This window comes from Nothoprocta perdicaria, unplaced genomic scaffold, assembly GCF_003342845.1.
Source record: "Nothoprocta perdicaria isolate Ctin4 unplaced genomic scaffold, notPer1 scaffold_89, whole genome shotgun sequence".
Taxonomy (NCBI): Eukaryota; Metazoa; Chordata; class Aves; order Tinamiformes; family Tinamidae; genus Nothoprocta; species Nothoprocta perdicaria.
Window position 1 is genome coordinate 3,051,435 of NW_020456187.1, and position 18,923 is coordinate 3,070,357.

General features: G+C 45.7%; 1 protein-coding gene across 1 annotated transcript in view; it reads left to right on the forward strand.

Moving 5' to 3' along the window:
* Nucleotides 1-18,923, forward strand: part of EXOC4 (exocyst complex component 4) — a gene marked incomplete at its 3' end in the record, with an annotated part of 138,113 nt that overhangs the window by 73,293 nt on the left and 45,897 nt on the right. Inside the window, exons 8-9 of the mRNA XM_026052457.1 lie at nucleotides 7,967-8,112; nucleotides 11,030-11,118. Of these exons, the coding sequence (XP_025908242.1) occupies nucleotides 7,967-8,112; nucleotides 11,030-11,118 (235 nt within the window). The remainder of the gene's footprint in view (nucleotides 1-7,966; nucleotides 8,113-11,029; nucleotides 11,119-18,923) is intronic.

The following is an 18,923-nucleotide window of genomic DNA, read 5'->3' on the forward strand; positions in this document are numbered from 1 at the left end:
TGCACGATAAGAGTATGAAGATTCGTGTTATTTTGCTTGTGCTGGGGTCAGATTATTGTGTCCAGGAAAAAAACAGATCCCTCCTTGTGGTACCTCATCTGGTGGCCTTACCGCCCACTGTCCAACTAAGCGCTGTAGGGCTTAAGCCCTCAGGTCCTGAAGCTCCTTCTTCAGCCTCTCAGATGATCCCCACACAGGTGCTGCTCACCAGACTTAGAATTACATGGAGATATTTCTTATTTTGTGAAATTTTGGCATCACCAAGTGTCTTTCGGTGCCCCTTGAGGCCTGTTCCTCACCACAGCACAGGCTGCCATGGGTCTGCAGGCCCCAGAGCTGGGTTGGAGCAGCGCTGCAAGTGGGAAGTCAGCGTGTCACCAACTGAGATGTCCTACCCCTGAGCCGGGCTTGGCCAACCCTGCCTGAGCAGGAGGTTGGGCTAGATGAATTGTAGAGGTTCCTTCCAACCTCAACCATTCTGTGAGTTTTAGAACCATTAGACTTGGAGGACTTGGAGGTTTGGGGCTAGCAGAGGCTTTGGGAGCCGTTTCGTTCATCCGGGCATTTCTTCCTCAGGTATTTTCCGCTGCCCGGCGCCGTGGGGATACTGCACCTTTTTGTCAAGTGCCTGATTAAGTTTGACATTTGAAAATAGAACTTCACGCCAAAATAAGTACTGTACTTCTAGAGTATTTAATTAAGATGTTTAGTTCCTGTCAAGTCTGGTAGTTTCTCTTTCCTGTTAAGGGCAATCCGTCTTCGACTGCAGAAATTTCAGAAACCTGTACTTAACCTTTAATCGTCGTTCCATTTACATAGAAATCTGATTAACAACTTTTTAAAGTTCAGGAGCTGCGAGTAAATGCAATTAAAGCCCTTTTGGAGTCTGTTATTAAGAGCTGGCATTTAATGAAGACCGAGGGCATGCTCCTGTTACCGGCTGCGCCGTGGCGGGATGTCTTAAGCAATTAGTTGACGGCCCCAAATACATGAAGTGTGCTGTTCTATCCCGGAGTTAACACGGCTGGTATTTAAACAACGTGTTCCCTCCTCCTCTGGTCACGCTGCTCCGCGTCGGTGCCCATGCGTGATGAGCAGCGGCTCGGGGGAGTTGAGGTTGGCTCAATGTGTTGGGCACCTGCACCAAAACGGCCTCTTTGCACCCTGAGGCTGCAAAATGATGGGGTTTTGTTTGTATGTGGTGTGTAGATACAGCTAGATGTATAGCTACGTACCAAGGATGTAAATATTTATATTATAGATATTGGTTTAGGTAGAGGTATTAGGTATACTTTGTTAGTGATCCTAGGAAATATAAGTTATTGTCCAGAATCCAATTGGATGCACTTGCCAAAATATACATTTTTTTGGCCAAGCCGTGGGTAATATTAAGCCCAGATGCCCTAAACTATTTCAACGTGTGCTGTAGCCCTATTGCAGAGGCAACCTCAGCTTCACTCTGCAAACAGACCAAAGAACTTTCCATTTTGTCCAAGGAAGTGAATAATCCTGAGTGACCCCCCAACAGTGCCACAACCCCCGTGGTTCTGTTTTGGTGCTGAGGGCTGACGCCGAGAGCAGGAGCAGCCTTCTTGCTCCAGCCGCTGCTTTCAGCATAATATCTGTTTGCAGAACGGGGATACATCAGGAGAAAATTAAACGCCCCCTGTTTGTTTTATGAGCCAGTTATTCGAGTCGACTCTTCACAGCTTAAATAAATTTACCATCTATGTTTGTCCCTTTTCCATTAAAATAAATAAAGCAGCTGGACCACGAGGAAGGCTGGGAAAAAAAAAAAAAAAAGATTTTCTCCCTTTTGCAAAGGGAAGATAACTTAGTTTCAGCAAAGGCATCATGAAACTTTCTGTGTCAATAAATTGAAGACAAGAAATTTGAGTTCAAGTCAATTGAAGAAGTTTGGAGAAGCTCTCTTGATGGGACACAGAAACTGTGGAGGCAAGTTGCATCAAGCCTAGGGAAAATAGAACAAGGGCTGGCCAGTGATCCGAGCAGCTCTCCAATGCAGTGTCAATTAAAGCAGTTTTCAAGAAGTTGTGTTTTCTAAAGCGCTTTGGGGGGTTGTTGCATCGCCTCCGTCCCGGGAGGTAGAAGAGCAGCCCCAGAGCTGCGCTCTTGGTGGCACTAATTGCTCATTAGCGTTGGTAATGAATGTGGTGGCAGTGGCAGCTTTAGCTAAATAGTGCTGGGGGTTTTGTTGTGTATTTTTACTTTTCCCCCAAAATGAAAAAAGCAACAAAAATAACAATAATGATATTCTGACAATAATAAATTGGGCAATGCCTTGTGCGAATTAGTTCTCAAAGGGATTTTATTATTGCCTTCTGCTTAAATTAATTTCATGGGCAATGAGGATTAGATAAAGCAGCTTGTACAGCATTTAAAAAAAAAATATTTTATTCTTTCAGCCTTGTATTGCTTTGTCCCTTGTCACGTGTGCTATAGGTGCATTTGGGCCCTGTTCTCTCAAGTTCATTTATTAGCACTCTCCTGCAGAAAGCTTGGTGGTCATAAAATGCAATTGAACCACTTTTTGTTAAATTTTGCATTTACTGCAGCCTCTTAATAAGAAACTTGATACTGAAAATTACGGGGTAGTTGGTTATAGACTAGATTCCCACTGAATTACACTGCTTTTCTTGCCTTGTTTTGAGATTTTGATAGTAGTTACCTCCAGTCTCCAGAGTCGGAAGAAGGATGTCTCATTTTCTCTGTATTTTGTGTATAAAGAAGTAAGTGCATGGCCCAGTAGTGCATCCTCCTTGGAATCCCAGGTGTTTTCAGGATTCATTTACGGTTGCCTTTATTGTCCCAAAGTCATCTGTGGTTGGATATCATCCTTTCTTGGAGCTGTTGTGTCCTTCCCAAAGCCCGCACTGCCCTTTGCTGTCACCAGGTGCTTCCCTGTGCATTAGGGAAGCTGTAGTAAAATTTATATGCTATGGAAGAGCTCCAGGAAGGCAGGACAAGAGGTCTCCTCCAGTGCAAGGCCATCTACCCAACACAAGCATCGATGATGACTGATTTCAGCTCCATGTTTTGGAGGAAGCGGTAGTGGAAGGAGATGTCCAGCAACAACGCTTTGAACATCCAAGGTTCCTTCACCCAGCAACCTGAGAGCCACCACAGCGTGCCAGGGGCTTAGGGATGCTAAGGCCAAGGGGAACCGTTGTGATCTCCTTGACTGACCTCTTGCATGAAACAAACTGTGGTCATTTCTTGAATTAATTCCTCTTGGAATGACAGCACATCCTTCTGACAGGCATCCAGCCTTGACTGGGACGGGGGAAGGCAGTGACGGGGAAATCACCGTAGCCTTTGATTTGAGAGGATAATTACGCTCTCCAAATGCATGCCTAGCTGCTAGTCAAAGCCTGCCCAGCTTCAGCTTTCCCCAGACTTCGGGATTTTTTAATAAATTCATTAGCAAAGCCTTTTTTCATCAGTCTTGTGCTGTGTTATGGGCTTGCGGACTGATCTGATAACCTCCAAGCCTGCTCCTTGCTAAGCTAGTAAGACCAAGCTCCCGACTTCTTGGTGTTGTGCTCCAAGTCCTGCCTTCCAGCCTTTTAATAACTCCCACGCTGCTTCTTGCCTCCTCTCTCTGGGTTTAGGAGGGCCAGGTTTCATCCACCCTTCTGGGTGGGAAGGCGGAAAACTTCATTTCTGCCAGATTTAGCCAGTATTTCATTAGTTAATTCATTTTATTTGCCATAATGGTAAACTCTTTGCTATTAATTGCCTTGAATGTGCCCCAATCTCTTGGAGCTGCTGCTTTATTTGTAATTAAGACCCATAGTTTTATATTGAAGACTCTTTTGTTCTTTCCCTCTAAGCATAGAAATCTACCTCTGGTGATGCTGAAAGTGCTCGATGACAGTTTACCCCCCAAATTAATATTTTTCTATGTTAATGGTCTGTTCTCTTTATTATTTTCTTATTATTTATCATTTTTCTCCTATCTCCCCCAAAATAGAGACAGGAACAAGTCATGCATGTGCTCTCTCTGATTAACGGTTTTTAGTAACTAATGGTTTCAAAGACAGGATGGACCAAAGTTAAGGTGAAAATTAGAAGATCTCTAACCAGTAAAAGAGAAGAATTCTGGATTAGGCTTTCATTTGAAATACAGAGGACAAAAGGGAGAAAAAAATCTGGGACTTTGCATAATATGGCATTGGTGACTTCCCTGCCTTCTAGTTGGGTATCACAGATTTTTCCACTAGCCTGATTTTGCTTCAGTGGATGCTGTGTGACTCTTGCTTTGGTTTTACTCTCAGATCCTTTGTGGAAATACAGCTCTCTGTCTTTCTCAATTTATTTAAAACTAAATTTGTCATCTCATAAAAATGCCAGTTAGCCAGGATCTGTTTTCTCTAAATCCGTCTTGATAGACATAAATTGTGTTATTATTCTTTAATTCATTTGTAACAGACTCTTCCATCATCTGTTATCTTGTCTCAGATCGATGCAAAGTTGGGAGGCCAGTATTTGCCTAGGTCATCCATTTACCCATGTGCTAGTCTGGGTACTGAGGTACTTTTCATTTCGTCTCTTCACAGAATCCCAGGGTAGCTGAGGTTGGCAGGGACCCCCCAGGGCAGCCCCTGCTCCCGCAGGGACACCCAGAGCACGGGGCACCCGGGCGCATCCCGGCGCGCTGGCAGATCTGCAGAGCAGGAGCCTCCGCAGCCTCCCTGGGCAGCCTGGGCCAGGGCTCGGGCACCCTCCCACCAAACAAGCTCTTCCTCACGGGCACGTGGAGCTGCCTGCGCTGCAGCTTGGCCCCAGGGCCCCTTGGCCTGCCACTGGCCACCACCCACAAGAGCTTGGCCCTTCCTCCCTCCATCCTCCCCTCGGCTGCTTGCACACACTGACCAGGTCCCCTCTCGGCCTCCTCTTCTCCAGCTCAACAGGCCCCGCTCGCTCGGCCTCTCCTCACACCACAGCTGCTCCAGGCCCTTCCTCAGCCCTGTCGCTCTGCGCTGGCCCCTCTCCAGAAGCTCCACGTCCCTCTTGTCCTGGGGAGCCCAGAGCTGCTCCCAAGGCTCCAGATTTGGCCTCCCCAGAGCTGAGCAGAGGGGCAGGATCCCCTCCCTGCCCTGCTGCCAACGGCCTCCTGATGCAGCCAGGAGCCCATTGGCCTCCTTGGCCACGAGGGCTCTGCTGCCTCATGGGCAACTTGGTGTCAACCAGGACTCCCAGGTCCCTCTTCATGGAGCTGCATGTCATCCCCTAACCCATACTCATGCCTGGGGTTGTTCCTCCCCAAGTACCTCTCTTTAAAACCTCTCCCAGGTTTTGGAACCCACAAAACTCTGAACATTCACTGAAAATCAACATTATGACATTGATAATTATTTGGCAGGTTTAAAAAAAGGCATGTATATTTTTCATGTAGCTCTGGAGTTGTTTGTAGCTGCTGCTCAGTAGCTTCCCAAGTTCTCACTGGGATGCGTCAGTGTTCAAGCATTCAGTTGTCACTTCACGGTTGTTGGATATAAGAAGAATTTTGTGAATTATCTTCCAGAACATATCAAAATTCAGATGGTTGTTTTTGCCATAAATGTCTTGGGACCTGCTTAGCTAACACATCTGTTTTGCTTGAGGTCCTATCGTTGCTCAAGGCAGCCACCTTGAGGTAGAATTGTCTCAAAAAAGAATTAATGGCAGAATGGTAGTATTTTAGAAAGAGATCCTAGATTTTGAAACAGTCTCATTTTTCTAGTGCAGCAAGTAATTCACCCCACAGCATCCATCTTAACGGAGAATCCATGAAGATGCAAAACATCTTTTAACTGATGACATGGAGCATTTTCCAAGCTCAGGCCTCCGCTCTCCAAACCTCAGAAGAGGCAGAATGAATTGAGCTGTCACCCCGTGGCCGGGCGTGTTTTATTGTGCCCATTTCAATCATAGGTCAGACTTGAGCAGGAGACGGCAACGTGAATCACACAACTTCTCATGGAACCCGGCCAAGAAATGAGAACCGTGGTTTGGAGAGTGGCATCAAGCGCGAGCAGCAGAGAGACGTGCAAGTTGGGTGCAAGTTGCTCCTGACTCATGGTGGTTCAGAGCTACCACAGTGTATGGAGAGCTCTTTGCTGGTCAACATGGGAGCCACGCTGCACATATTCATGTGACCTTTTAAAACCTGAGTATTTAGTTAGGCCTCCACATGTATAAATACTGCCTTTTTAATAAAACATTTAATCTTAATTTTGCTTCCCAAAGAACCATTAGGTGAAGAGGGCTTGATGTGCAGCTTGCTTCTCTTCACGTTGATGTGAATGTACGACATGGATGGCAGGATTCAACCATTGAGCAGAAGGGCAAAAGGCCTCATTAGAGATGAATGGGATGGCGCAGACTTTGCAGTCACTCATAAATCTTGCCCTTCGTGCATGGGATTAATGTCTAACAAGGTTTGATTGATGGCTGAGCAACTCCCACTAAAATGTTACGGGACCAAATCATGAAATCCTCTACGTTTACTGTTAAGGAAAAGTCCTTTTTGCCTCGGTAGGCAGAAGAATGCCTGGTTAGTCTTTTCTTGTAAGTGGATTTTGAAGTTCTAGGTTGCTGTGGCTTTTAATAAGTATGTGGCCAGGCCACAGCTTCCACTGCTGAATTAGGATGCTTATTAAAATCCAGTGGAAGGACTGAGAGCAGAGCAGACGGGCATCTTGACCAAATAGCTTGGAGTCCGTGACACTGGCTGCCAGAAACGGAGTCTCAGGAGCTAAAGAGACACTAAAACTTCAAGGTATTTTTTCAAGCAAGTAGCTAGTGAGATTTTAAGCCTGTCTCACATTTTAATAGTGTCCCTTAAGAAGCTTAAGGGTTTTGCTGTGGTTGGAGGGCAAGTGGGCTGTACATCGAGGACCTCTCCCTTAACTTCTCCCTCTTGGTCATACATCATCATGGGTCACTTCTGCTCAGGTAGGTAATGACCTTGTTCTGAAGAAGTGCTGTAGGACAGCAGATCTGAGCAAGATCTGAGCTGGTGCAGTTTCCACTATCTTTGATTTTACGGTTGTTAATTCGAGTAAGTGAGACAAAATGCCAATATGGGAACACGAACATAATTGGTAAATTACTGTTAAGAATCAGCACGGTGGTTGTTTTGGCCCTTGCCAATAAGGGCACATTTAAGAAGCTTGGGCTCAGGTAAAGTTTTAACTGAGGGCTTCTTAGGAGTTGAAATCACATTGTTTTCTGTTCGTATTCTTTCCAAGTCATCCTGAATTGTTTCTGATTAGGGGCGTTAGGTCATTTACTGGGATATTTATTCCCATGTACTTTGTTTGTGGCACAGCCTTGATGAATTCTAACTCGTTGTTAGAGTTGAATACAGTAATAATACCCTCCACATGGGTAAGATTTTATGAGAATAAACGTTGAATTTCTAAATGCATTAATAAAAGTCATTTTTAAGGGGTTTCTTTCTAATTTCATTGTCTCTCAAGATAAAAATGAATGACTTGGAGTCTGTTTCTGCACTGCAGAGTTGTTTAAAAGGCATCAGTTATGCCACCTCAGCTTAGAAAGCTTGGTAACCTTTGGATTTTTAAGACTTGCAGTATGTAATCTATAGGCTATAAAGGGTGGCCAGCTACCCGCTATCTTGCTGCTGCTGTTGAGGGCAGGAGCAGCTTTGGGAGCAGTGAGGAGTCTTTGCAAGATGCTCTCGGGGCCAGCAGCGTTTTGGGGTAGCCTGAATCTGTCTATTAACATAAGAAGTGTTTTTACCCCGTTGGTGACATACAGACAACTAGGATCTCATTTCTGAAAGTGAAGCTTGGGCTTCGATGCTGATTACAAACCTGGAAGATCTTTTATTACTTTACCAGCCTTCAGCCCTCTGGAGTACACGAAGATCTTGGTGTTTGCGCTGCGTGACGACACTTTTATTTCAAGCTTTGCCTTCCTCTCCTTCTGTTTGCAGATGCTGCTGACAGAATACCTGGATATGAAGAACACGCGCGCGGCCTCGGAGCCGTCCGCCCAGCTCAGCTACGCCAGCTCCGGGAGGGAATTTGCAGCCTTCTTTGCAAAGAAGAAACCACAGAGGCCTAAGAACTCCCTGTTCAAGTAAGTGCTGACATGGTGCTAAAACCAAGCTTAGGTCGGCTCTGGAACCTGGAGCACTGGACAACACTGGCTGCTAACAGCAGTTTTGCAGTGTGGGCATGGGACAGACTTTCAGAGGAAGACGTAATGCCCAAAGCTGAAGCCGCAGGAAGATCCCTATTAAGGATTTATCCATGTTCTGTAGCATGTAGCTCTCTCCATGCCTCTTTTCAGGGTTGGGATCCCCTTATAGCAGCTCCTATAATGTATGCTGTGATACTTTATGCCTGTCTTTGTCCGAGTTAAAATCAAGTCCTAGTAAAGAGGATGATAAAGAGGGCTGGACAAAGAGAATTAAGATAACTGTATAATCGCCAGATAGACTAAGCTGCTAATCCTATCAGCAGTGCCTTTAATTTGGAGTGCTAACGGAGTTCAAAGTGGAAGGAATTAAGTGGTTGGGAGGGGGATGCAAGGGAAAGGATGAGGCCAGGTGGGCAAGGCAGAGGTTTGGGGAGCTAATCCAACGTGCAAGATGAGGAGCATCATTGAGTGCTGTCAAAACCTCTTGTGCTTCCCTCTCTCGATGGATTAACTCCCTGTTATCACCCTCTGTTATTAGAAGGTTAAATGTGATAGAGAGGATTCCCGAGGTATCTCCTGGCTCCCCTGGTTATTCCCCCCACCCCTTTATTATCCCTCCCATGGCTTGGGAATTGCGCTCCATGAATTTGCTCCGACATGTCTGCAGCAAAGCAGGGCTGCTCACCTTTTGTCACTGGGTCTGTTTTTCCCATGTATTTGGGCTGTTTCCAACAGAGGCCCAGGGATGTTCTCTTTCACCCCCTGCAATTTCAGCCTGTATATTAGTTTGTGAGCAGACAGCCAAGACAGGTATAATTGTTTAAAGCGAAGGTGCCTCACCTCGTAGGGAAAACCGTGTCCCTTAACCACTGCTGGCCTCGTCACCGACTCGTTGCCGCCACCTCCGTGACAGCAGCACTTATTGGGATCCCTCGGTTATCTGTCTTCTGTCAGCTGTCACCATATCGTGGCAAATCTCTGTTGAAATGGAATTTTCCCGTCCACCGAGGGATGTACGTGTTTGATGGAGCGTTATTCCTGTCTCCTCTCCCATCTCCCCTGTTTTTCTCGCCTGGTTTTCCTTTCCTTTCCGTTAGCGCCTCCCGGATCAGAGGCACCATCCACTTATCATCAGCCGCTCTGCATTTCGGCCCCTCGCTGCCGAGGTCTCTTAGGGCAGGGCTGCACCTGCTGTTTTGCTCCTGGATTCATGGAAGGTGCTTGTCCTGGGGCAACCTGTTTGAAGCTAATTCTATAGATACCAAGCACTGCTGCTGGTTTGGGGCTTGCACGGAGGAGTGTGAGCAGCGGGAAGAGTCAGGACCCTTAATCGTGTCCGTCTGTCCAGAGATCAGTAGTGAAAGACTTTGGAAGAGACTGGATTTTGGAAGAGATGTTGAAATGTCATTTCTCTGTCTTTAAAATGAGTATAATTCTCAAAAAAGAAAAGAGACCTGATGCACTGAGTTGGTTCATGCCGTGTGTGCTTAGGTTGCGTTTGCAAGGTGGAAGTCAGGCTTGAGTGGAAAAGGAGTGGATTGTATGAGCAGATGCTGAACACTCAGCTCATTAGTCTCCTTCTTGGCATTAATTATTGTAGTTACACGTTAAAAATAGGTCTTCTTGTCAGGGGATCAGCACAAGGAAAGGAAGGGATTACATGAGTAGAGGAATTAATGGAAATAGGAACTTGCTGCAAGAGCAAAGGAGGGGAAGATGGAGGAGTGAAGTGGATGGTTGGCGGAATGAGATGAACGGGAGGAGATCCAGCGAAAAACGTCCCTACAGTGAATCCAAGGAATAGTTGGAATCACTCTACTAAAATAACATTGATGGCTGTGGGAGGAGCCCTAGGGTTATTGTTGAGCTTTGCCTTGACCTCACATTTCTGTTTTGGATCTCTGGGAAGAGATGGAGAAGATCCCTGGAGATCTTCGGGCCATGGTGATAACGTTGCATTTAACATCTTGCTGTGGACTAAAGGCAGCGCCTCATAAACACAGAGCCATGAATTTATTGTTAGATTAATTAAAGTGTTAGCTGTGTGTTGCGTTTTGATAGATTGTTATTAGTCCAGTTGCAATAACACTAATGCACATAGTCCAGCTTAATACAGAAAAGCCTCATTAATAATAGTACCCTTAAAAAAAAAAAAGAAATCTTGCTAATGCCTCTATCCTTTTCTTTGTTTTGATGCTCAGTGTCCCTCTGAGTGGGTGCCAAAGCTGAAAGGAGTCAGTCCTCAGCAGAAGGGTGGGGGGAAAGGGTGTCTAGCAAAGCATCAGCACCCTGAGGTCCTCACTATGGGTGTCATGTCCATGATGGGTTTTCCCCAGTCATGGCTCCAACCAGCTCTGGCCACAGCTGTCCCAGAGCAACCAGAGACCCTGGTAGAACTGAAAACCTGGGACCTTTTTCTAGCGATGCCCAAAATCATATTTACTACGTTAACGTAGATGGAAAATATTTGTCTTGTGTTACTGCTCGTGGAGGACTGGAGCCACAGAATAAGCAATCAATGTTTTATCGCTCTTTAGTCTCCAGGAAGACATCAATTTTTCATCGGTGGCTGCGTTGATATGCCAGCTAACCATTGAGAAAACCTTAGTTTATGGCTTTTGAGTGGGATTTTAGCAGGTTTGGGCCACTGATGCTCAAGAGCCTGTGTGGAGGGCTGCCCTGGTCCCAGGTGACAGAAAGGGCACATCAATGATGGAGCTGTACAGGAAATATGAGCCACAATCTGAAATGCCTCCAGTATGCAGGGAAGTTCTGCTCATTTAGAGGTAGCTGGGGCTCCTAAGAAAGACACTCATACAGCTAATTGACTGAAAATGTGTTTTTTCCTTTACAGGTTTGAGTCCTCCTCCCATGCTATTAGCATGAGCGCCTATTTGCGGGAGCAGAGAAGGGAGCTGTACAGCAGAAGCGGAGAGCTGCAAGGTGGGGGAACTGACAGTGGGTTAGTTGGGCACAAGCTGCGTATGCTGTCCATGCTGTGCTGAAGTGTAAAGACCCTTCTAAATTGCTGCACAGACTGCCTAAATATCAACAGATTATATAGCCTGTGTTCATTTATTCCTGTTATATGGTGGAGAAGCTTGACTTCTTTCTATTCCCTCTGAACTTCCAGATAAAGATCCAGATCTTAAAAGATACTCGCAAGGGTTAAATGAAAGCGAGCTCACCTTCAGCATGGCTTTTGGGTGCTTATAACTGACACTTGTCTATCTGTTTGCAATTTCTTTTTACGTGTGGATGTCACATGTGGTACTTTTGCTGGATTGTCTTGCCATCTCAGCTCAATCATCTCATTTGAAGATCTGAGTGTCTGTTCCATGGATTGAATGATGAAATTTTTGTGCAGAACTGAAATAGGAAGGGATATATTGTTTGAAAATGGTGAATTTGAAAAGTTGGTGACTCTTGCTGGTTTATAGTGGTTGTTTCATGGTAACGTTTAGCAAGAATAATTCTTTCCTATGTAATGCTTTTGTTTCCATATAATCCTTTGGGGTCAGTCAAACAGTCAAACAAGGAAAAAGATAAGGATTCTTCAAATACTGGAGGGATGGGCAAGGGCAGAACTTCTCTTCGAAATCTTTCTCATAATAAGTTTGTGCTAGCTTTTAATTGAGGATCTTTTACATTTTCCACAGTCGTTTTCTCATACCAATAGGCTGTAGGACTTGAGTAGTCACTTCCCCACAACCAGTAGCTCTGTTCCACAAACCACACAGGGTGACTGGATCCCAAGCCAAGAACTGAGAAGCTCTTGAGGACATTTAGAAGTTCAGCCTAGCAAAGGGGCCGTTGGGGAGCCTGCTAGACCTGCCTTAGCAAGGGATTACTCCAGTTGGCTTCTGTTGCTTGCAGCTGCCTCCACAGCAGGATTTGCCCAGTTGCCTTTGTAGCTTTAGAAGGTGCATGGTAGAGAACAGTGCTACTCACTGCACTCATTTCTGGGGAAAGTGATGCCATTTCCCTTATTGTTGCACTGAATTGAGGGTATATTTTAAAATAACTCTCCCTTTTCTGGATCCAGACCTTGTTCCCAGTGGGCACACCTGGATATCCCTCCAGACTGGCTCCTTACTGAGCCAAGTTTGGCCTCACAGATGGGAGGCCGGTGCCAAAGCCAGGACTAGGAGGCACAAAGGAGTGAAGGACGAGACGAGGAGTTAGGGAGCACAGGGACAAGATAATATCACCCTTTAGGGATGAATGGGAAGAGCTCAAACGTGATGCAATAAGTAACAAAAAAAAAAAAATCCATGTAGGGAGTCCATGGGGACAATAGATGAGATGACTTTGCAAAGAAATCTTTGCCGTTTCGCTATCAAGAATATTTTCCCTTTGAACTTTATGTTAAAAATGGGCTGCAGTCTCTTCCTGTTAGGAGCGGCTGCTCCCTTTTAGGTAGCTCATTAATCTTCCTGAATCCCAGGCCACAGCAAGATCTGCATTTTGAGCTTTTTTTTTTCTTTTTTTAACCCCTATTGAAGGAAAATGCAGTTTAATTGTTCCATGAGGCGCCCGGAAGGCAGCTCGAGACCCGCGCGCTCGTCCGCTTGTGCTTCCCGACAGCCCAGTCCACAGGGATGATTCTTCAGTGGCAGCAGAGGGAGGCTGCCTTGTTAGGGAATCTTTTCCTGAAAAGATCTTCAAAGAAACATATGTGTTTTTTAAAAGAAAAAGCCTGAAAGTTTGGCTCATGCCAGCTTCTTGAAAGCAGAATTTAATTTGAATAACTTTAAAACATCTGGAGATCAAGCGATGCTTTGTCATTAACCTCCTCCTTTTGGACTGAAATAATGTGGTGCATAAGGCACCCGTTACCCTCCACGGGGAAAAGAGCCCTGTTGCAGATCATTTAGAGGGGGAAGGATTAATTCTTGGGACTTTTCTACTGAAATTGGTGGAGGATGACTGATAGCTTGTGGTTTTTCCGCTCCAAGCTGGACGCACAAGTTGTGTCTCCTTTTGGGCTAACGTCGGTGCGATGCCCGGGTTGTGATCGGCAGGACAGTGTCGGAGGCGGCTTCTTCTGTGCAAAACAAAGCAATTGCTGTTGAACTTCTCTTTTTTTTTTTTCTTTTTCCAAGAGGACACATCTTGGTGATATTCTACCTGGGACATGTACATTTTCCTTCTTAAGAGCCCTCCTGCCATTTGTTCTGATATGGTTTTCTTAATACCTCTTAATTAATGCAGTTTGATATTGCCTTAAACAATAGGGTAATATTTTTGAAGCGAGTTCTCCGCATCAACAGTGCAATGACTGAAACCTGGTTGACTCTTAACGCTGCTCCTGTATTAGCCATGAAACAGTACTTGGAAATGGGAAGCTTTCATAGAATCATAGAATCCTTGAGTTTGGAAGGGACCCCTAGAGGTCCCCTAGTCCAACCCCCGCACACGAAGGGTCACCTAGAGCACAGGGCATAGGCTGCGTCCAAGCGGATTTTGAAGATCTCCAGAGAAGGAGACTCCACAACCTCTCTGGGCAGCCTGTTCCAGGGCTCTGTCACTCTCACTGGTAAGAAATTTTTCCTTAAGTTCCTGTGGAACTTTCGGTGCTTCAGTTTGTTTCCTCTAGTTCCGTCCGTGGCCACCACTGAAAAGAGGCCGGCCCCCTCCTCCTCACTGCCTCCCTTGAGGTATTTATACACGCTGATCAGGTTCCCCCTCAGCCTCCTCTTCTCCAGGCTGAACAGACCCAGCTCTCTCAGCCTTTGCTCCTAGGGCAGATGTTCCAGGCCTCTGATCATCCTCGTAGCCCTGCGCTGGACTCTCTCCAGCAGCTCCACATCCCTCTTGTCCTGGGGAGCCCAGAGCTGGACACAGTCTCCAGATGCGGTCTTTGTGGGTGACAGCTTGTGTTGCAGAAGGAGCCAAACCCAAGCTCATCTGATCTTTCCATGTGGTCCTTCCTTTTCCTTCCATCAGAGGTGCCACCAGGCGAGGCCTCCTTCATCTGGTGGTGTTTAAGAGGCCCACGGCCATAGGGAATTCACATCCCAGCAGGAACCATAGCCTCAGCCTGGCTTATCAGCAGCAAAGGTAAAAGATGCTTTTTATACACCGTGAAAGTGCTGAGAGCCCTGGGGGTGCCGCTCAGCATGGAAAATAGCATCCGGCACCTGCCTTATCTGCACGAGCGCAGGATCTTGGAGCTCACATCGGGGTCAGCACTGCTCGCGCTGCACAGGGCTAAGAGTGAGATCCTAGAATCCCAGGATGGTTGAGGTTGGCAGGGACCCCCAGGGCTCCCCCAGGGCAGCCCCTGCTCCAGCAGGGACACCCAGAGCACGGGGCACCCGGGCGCATCCCGGCGCGCTGGCAGATCTGCAGAGCAGGAGCCTCCGCAGCCTCCCTGGGCAGCCTGGGCCAGGACTCGGGCACCCTCCCACCAAACAAGCTCTTCCTCACGGCCACATGGAGCTGCCTGCGCTGCAGCTTGGCCCCAGGGCCCCTTGGCCTGCCACTGGCCGCATGGTCTCTGTGGGCTACAGCGCGATGCCCTGTGAGAAATCACCACTTGTGGAGACTCCCATAGTGTTTCCAAGGCCTGGAAACCTTCTCTTATCTTTCTCGTGCCTTCAGTGTTTGAGAAACTGTGCCCTCCACATTTCTTTCTTTTATTATTTATCCAGTTTTCATCCAGAACGTGCTCCTGGAGGCGTATGCTTCTTGCTGTTTAAATTCCTGAAAATTGGGAGTAAATTCCCTTTTCTTCAGTTTCCTTAAGTCTGAGTTTCTCAGAGGTGCTTTTAAATTTTGAAGACACTTCTAAAGTTTAACTTCCCCCTTGATGTATTTAGTTGAGTATTTATATAAACTTACATCTATTATATAAAGTCAAATATGTTTAAAATGGCTAGCAGCTCAGCTATGTTGGTTTTCTGTAAGATTTTTTTTTTGCCAGCTATGACATGTAGCAACACTTCTATTATCTCTGCGTCTCTTAACATTGACCACATCCATCTCTGAGTTGCAGAGGATCTTGGTGGAGGTTTGGCCCTTGCCTGAGTGGTTCAGGGGAAAGTTTGGGCTTTGGGTTTCATGTCCATGAGCTGTTTGACTATCCTTGGTCCAAGGCTGGAAATTCCTCACTCGTAAGGCTTAAAGTAATTACTTCAATCCAAGAGGAGCTCTGTTAATTGAGAATTTGCCGATGCTGAGGCACAATGTGGTGGCAGATGGTCCCCGAGCTGACAAGGTATAAGGGCAGATCCAGGGAAAACGCGGTTTTTTGTCGGTGCCTTGTTCCATTTGGATTCACCAAAGGGCTCTCGGAGGGATCCAGCTGGGCTGGCGCGTGACGGAAACCAACCTTGATGCTTTGGATAGTCACAGCTCAGTTCAGCACCTCCTGGAAATGCGGCCCGTAACGCGCTGTCATCCAAGGCGCCGCGCAGCAGCAGCCGCGGGGCAATTCCCGCCTTATTGAAGGAGACAACCATGACCCGGAGACGGATCCGCTTCCAAACCCCTTTGGGAAGAAGCCCTTGAAGTCACCGGGAGTCACTTACGCGAAGGAGGGGACAGCATTTGATGCCTGGAGCCGTGTGCTGCCCAGCTACTCTTCCTCCCCGCCGTGCAAAGGATCGCGGCGGCATCGGGGGCAAGTGGGGAGACTTGGGCTCCCCTTTTTTATGCCAGTATTAACGGGATCACCTAGTTCAGCCCCTGTGAGCTCACTTATTATTTCCCCCGCGTGTGTTTTTTCTGCTTTAGTGGATTAGCTGCACTGTCTCTTCAAAGGCTATCCAATCAAGAAGGGGTTATTAAAACTGGGGTGCTTTATGACTGAGAATTAATTAGAGCCGCATTTTCATGCAAAACATCCAATTTTTTGATTAGCAATGGAGCAGGGCCGCAATTAACACTCTAGGAAGCTTAAATTTCCAGCGTTTTGATTCTCAGGAAATGAGATTATCAAACCGGGGTCAGGCACTTGACAGCGAAAGGGGGATTACGTGTAAGAAAATAATTTGTTTCTTAATTTTTATTTTTTTCTTTTGCCTCCAAGATTGTTATTAAAGCTGCGGTGAATTCGGGAGGAGGAAGACAAGGGTGATGCCCAAAAGAGGAAGCAGGAGGAGCCCTCTGCTTCGCTGGTGCCCTCCTTGCTGTGCAAAGAGCTGCCCTCGTGCCTGCGGCCACACAAACCTGCCTGGCCTGGGGTTTGCAGCAGCAGCAGCAGCAGCTTTCGATGGGGTGGTTGGTCTTAGCCTCTTTAAATAGCTGCATTTGGGGGGGGGTTAAGTATTCTACATATTTGTACCGTGCAGGAGAAGGAGTGATGCTCTTAATGGACACACGGCTTTGTCTCTCAAAGGAGATGAGGATGTTTACTCATCCTTACAGCAAGGATGGGGCCTGTGCAACAGGCAAAGCTGTCGCATCCTTTTCTGCATTATTAAGGGATAAATTGTTAAGGAAGCTCAGTCTGAGCTTGCAGCATCAATTTATCCTTCCAGGCTGGACCAAATCCAGGTCTAGCAATACAGATCTAAGTTGTGCTGTGCTCACCTCATGTGGCCTTCCCAGTACGATCTGATCTTCAGCTCCGTCACTTTTGTGTTTTGGATCCCCGTTCAGGACTTCTAAAGCCATCCTTAGTCATGGCTTCAAGCTCTTCTTCCTTTAATCTTTGGCCTTGTAAGTAACTCTGCTCACAGCAGAACCAAACGACTTCCAGTACTCGGCTGTGCAGGCTGTCACATAGCACGTGTCCTTGATAGCACATTATTCCTTTCCTTGCTCTTTACTATGAAAAACAAAAATACAAGGGTGTCAGGATCCTGCGTCAGGAGATGAGCTTGTCAAAGACTGAAACTCAAAGCTGATGGGATCAGCTAGCAGTTCCTGTCCCAGCTTTGATTTTCAGTCTTCACAACTCCTCCCACGTCAGCTCCTCGTGCTGAGGTCCTGAACCATCCCCATTTAACTCAGGCAGTTACCTAAGTTCCCAATACCTGTTAGAGAAATACCATATGTTTTCCTTTATCTGATTGTCTCTGAATCGACTTTATCTGCTTTGGTGAATATCTTCCCTCCTTTTTTCTTTGTATCCTCCAATGCACATGTTTTTCTTAGAAGGTATAACCTAGGTTGAAATGTTATAGATAATGTTTTTGTTTTCCAAAGGGTGGTTGAAACTCTTCATCAGGATGCCCAGCAATAAAATATCTACCATACAGTCCATTAGGTATTTGTCTCACTGATCTGCAATAATTTATAATTAGCTCTTGTGGAATTTGACTCGGCGAATATTAAGCAGTCATTCCATTCCTGTGGGACCCTTAGCGACCACATTGGCCAGAATTACAGTATATATCCTCAAAGAGATTTATGTAATAAGATCTCCTTCTAGAGAGATTGTTTTAATTTGAATATCCAATTCATTCTGAGGTTGTTATTTTTGCATTATATATCTCCTTTACTTAAATCCTGTGTTCTGAGGTGCTCCGAGGTGCTGGCGTTTTGTGTTGAAATTTTGCTTACGTGTGTTTTTTTGGCAAGTTTCAGCATCCTCCTGAAATTTGCCCAGGTTCATTCTTTATGCAAGTCAAATTCTTATTTACTCATCTGCGATTTCAGGAACTTTATTTTCACCAAGTTAATTAGCAAAACAGTAAATACTCTGCCGAAACGTTGCTTTTATTTCCCCTATTTGATAGACTTGCTAATCCTAATTAAAAAAAAAAAAAGTCAGAGTTGTCTGTGGAGACTGAACTACTACAGCTTGCTGTTTCTGCTAATTTTATGTTTCCCAAGCTGAGATGCCTCAAGAAATTCATTAGATATCCCAGGGGTTTAGGGATGGCACCAAGTGCCTCCAGGATGAGGGCAGAGGCAGAAGCTGTTGCTCTTGCCCTGCCTTGGAGGCAAGATGGGTTTCATCTCTATCATTCTCATGCCCCTGCTCAATATTTGAAGCCCCTTAAAAATGTGAAAACATTATTTATAATAATAATAATAATAATAATAATAGTAATAAAATACCTGAGACAGCTTCTATTAGCATTTAGATTTTCTCTTTTTTTTTTCCTTTTGCTTTGACTTCATATATGTTTTTTACACCGAAGAGTTTTTTCTCTTGATAATGTCGAAATGAAACTTTGCAGTGCCAGAGGAGTGGGCAGGAAAGCCCTGCTTTCAAGGAGGGTTCAAGCCATTTAGGTGAGCATGAATTAACATTTCCCTTGTCTCGCAAAGGTCACCCGTTAATTGAGATTCACCGCGTTCAGCCCCAAACCTGGGTTCCAGGAGACCTCTCTTTGCAGAGAAGGCACAAATTGGCAGCATAATCTCATCAGAGGCTTAGGTTATATGGTAATAAATCATTCAATTCGAAGCTAGAGAAGCTGCCACGGAGCATAAAACACACCAGATGCTTGAAAGACTCGTATGGCTTAGAGTTTGAATAACAGTTGGAGGATCTGTAGATGTCTTGAATTCTCCTTAATAAGGACAAACTGTTGGGGGAAGAAAGTCATTCTTACTTAATTAAAGGATTAAAATATTACTTATTTGTATGCTAGCCGCTATCCATTCTATCTACACCTTAAATATGAATTTAAGGTGTAATGTCACAATCCCATAAATCTGTGTATGGTGTTTTCAGAATTTATTTCAAAAACAATCATATATCCATTGTACCCTGCCTTTCCTAGAGGGGTAAATGTGTGCTGAGAAGGTAGTTTCCTTTGTAGAATTAAGATGTAACATTAATCAAT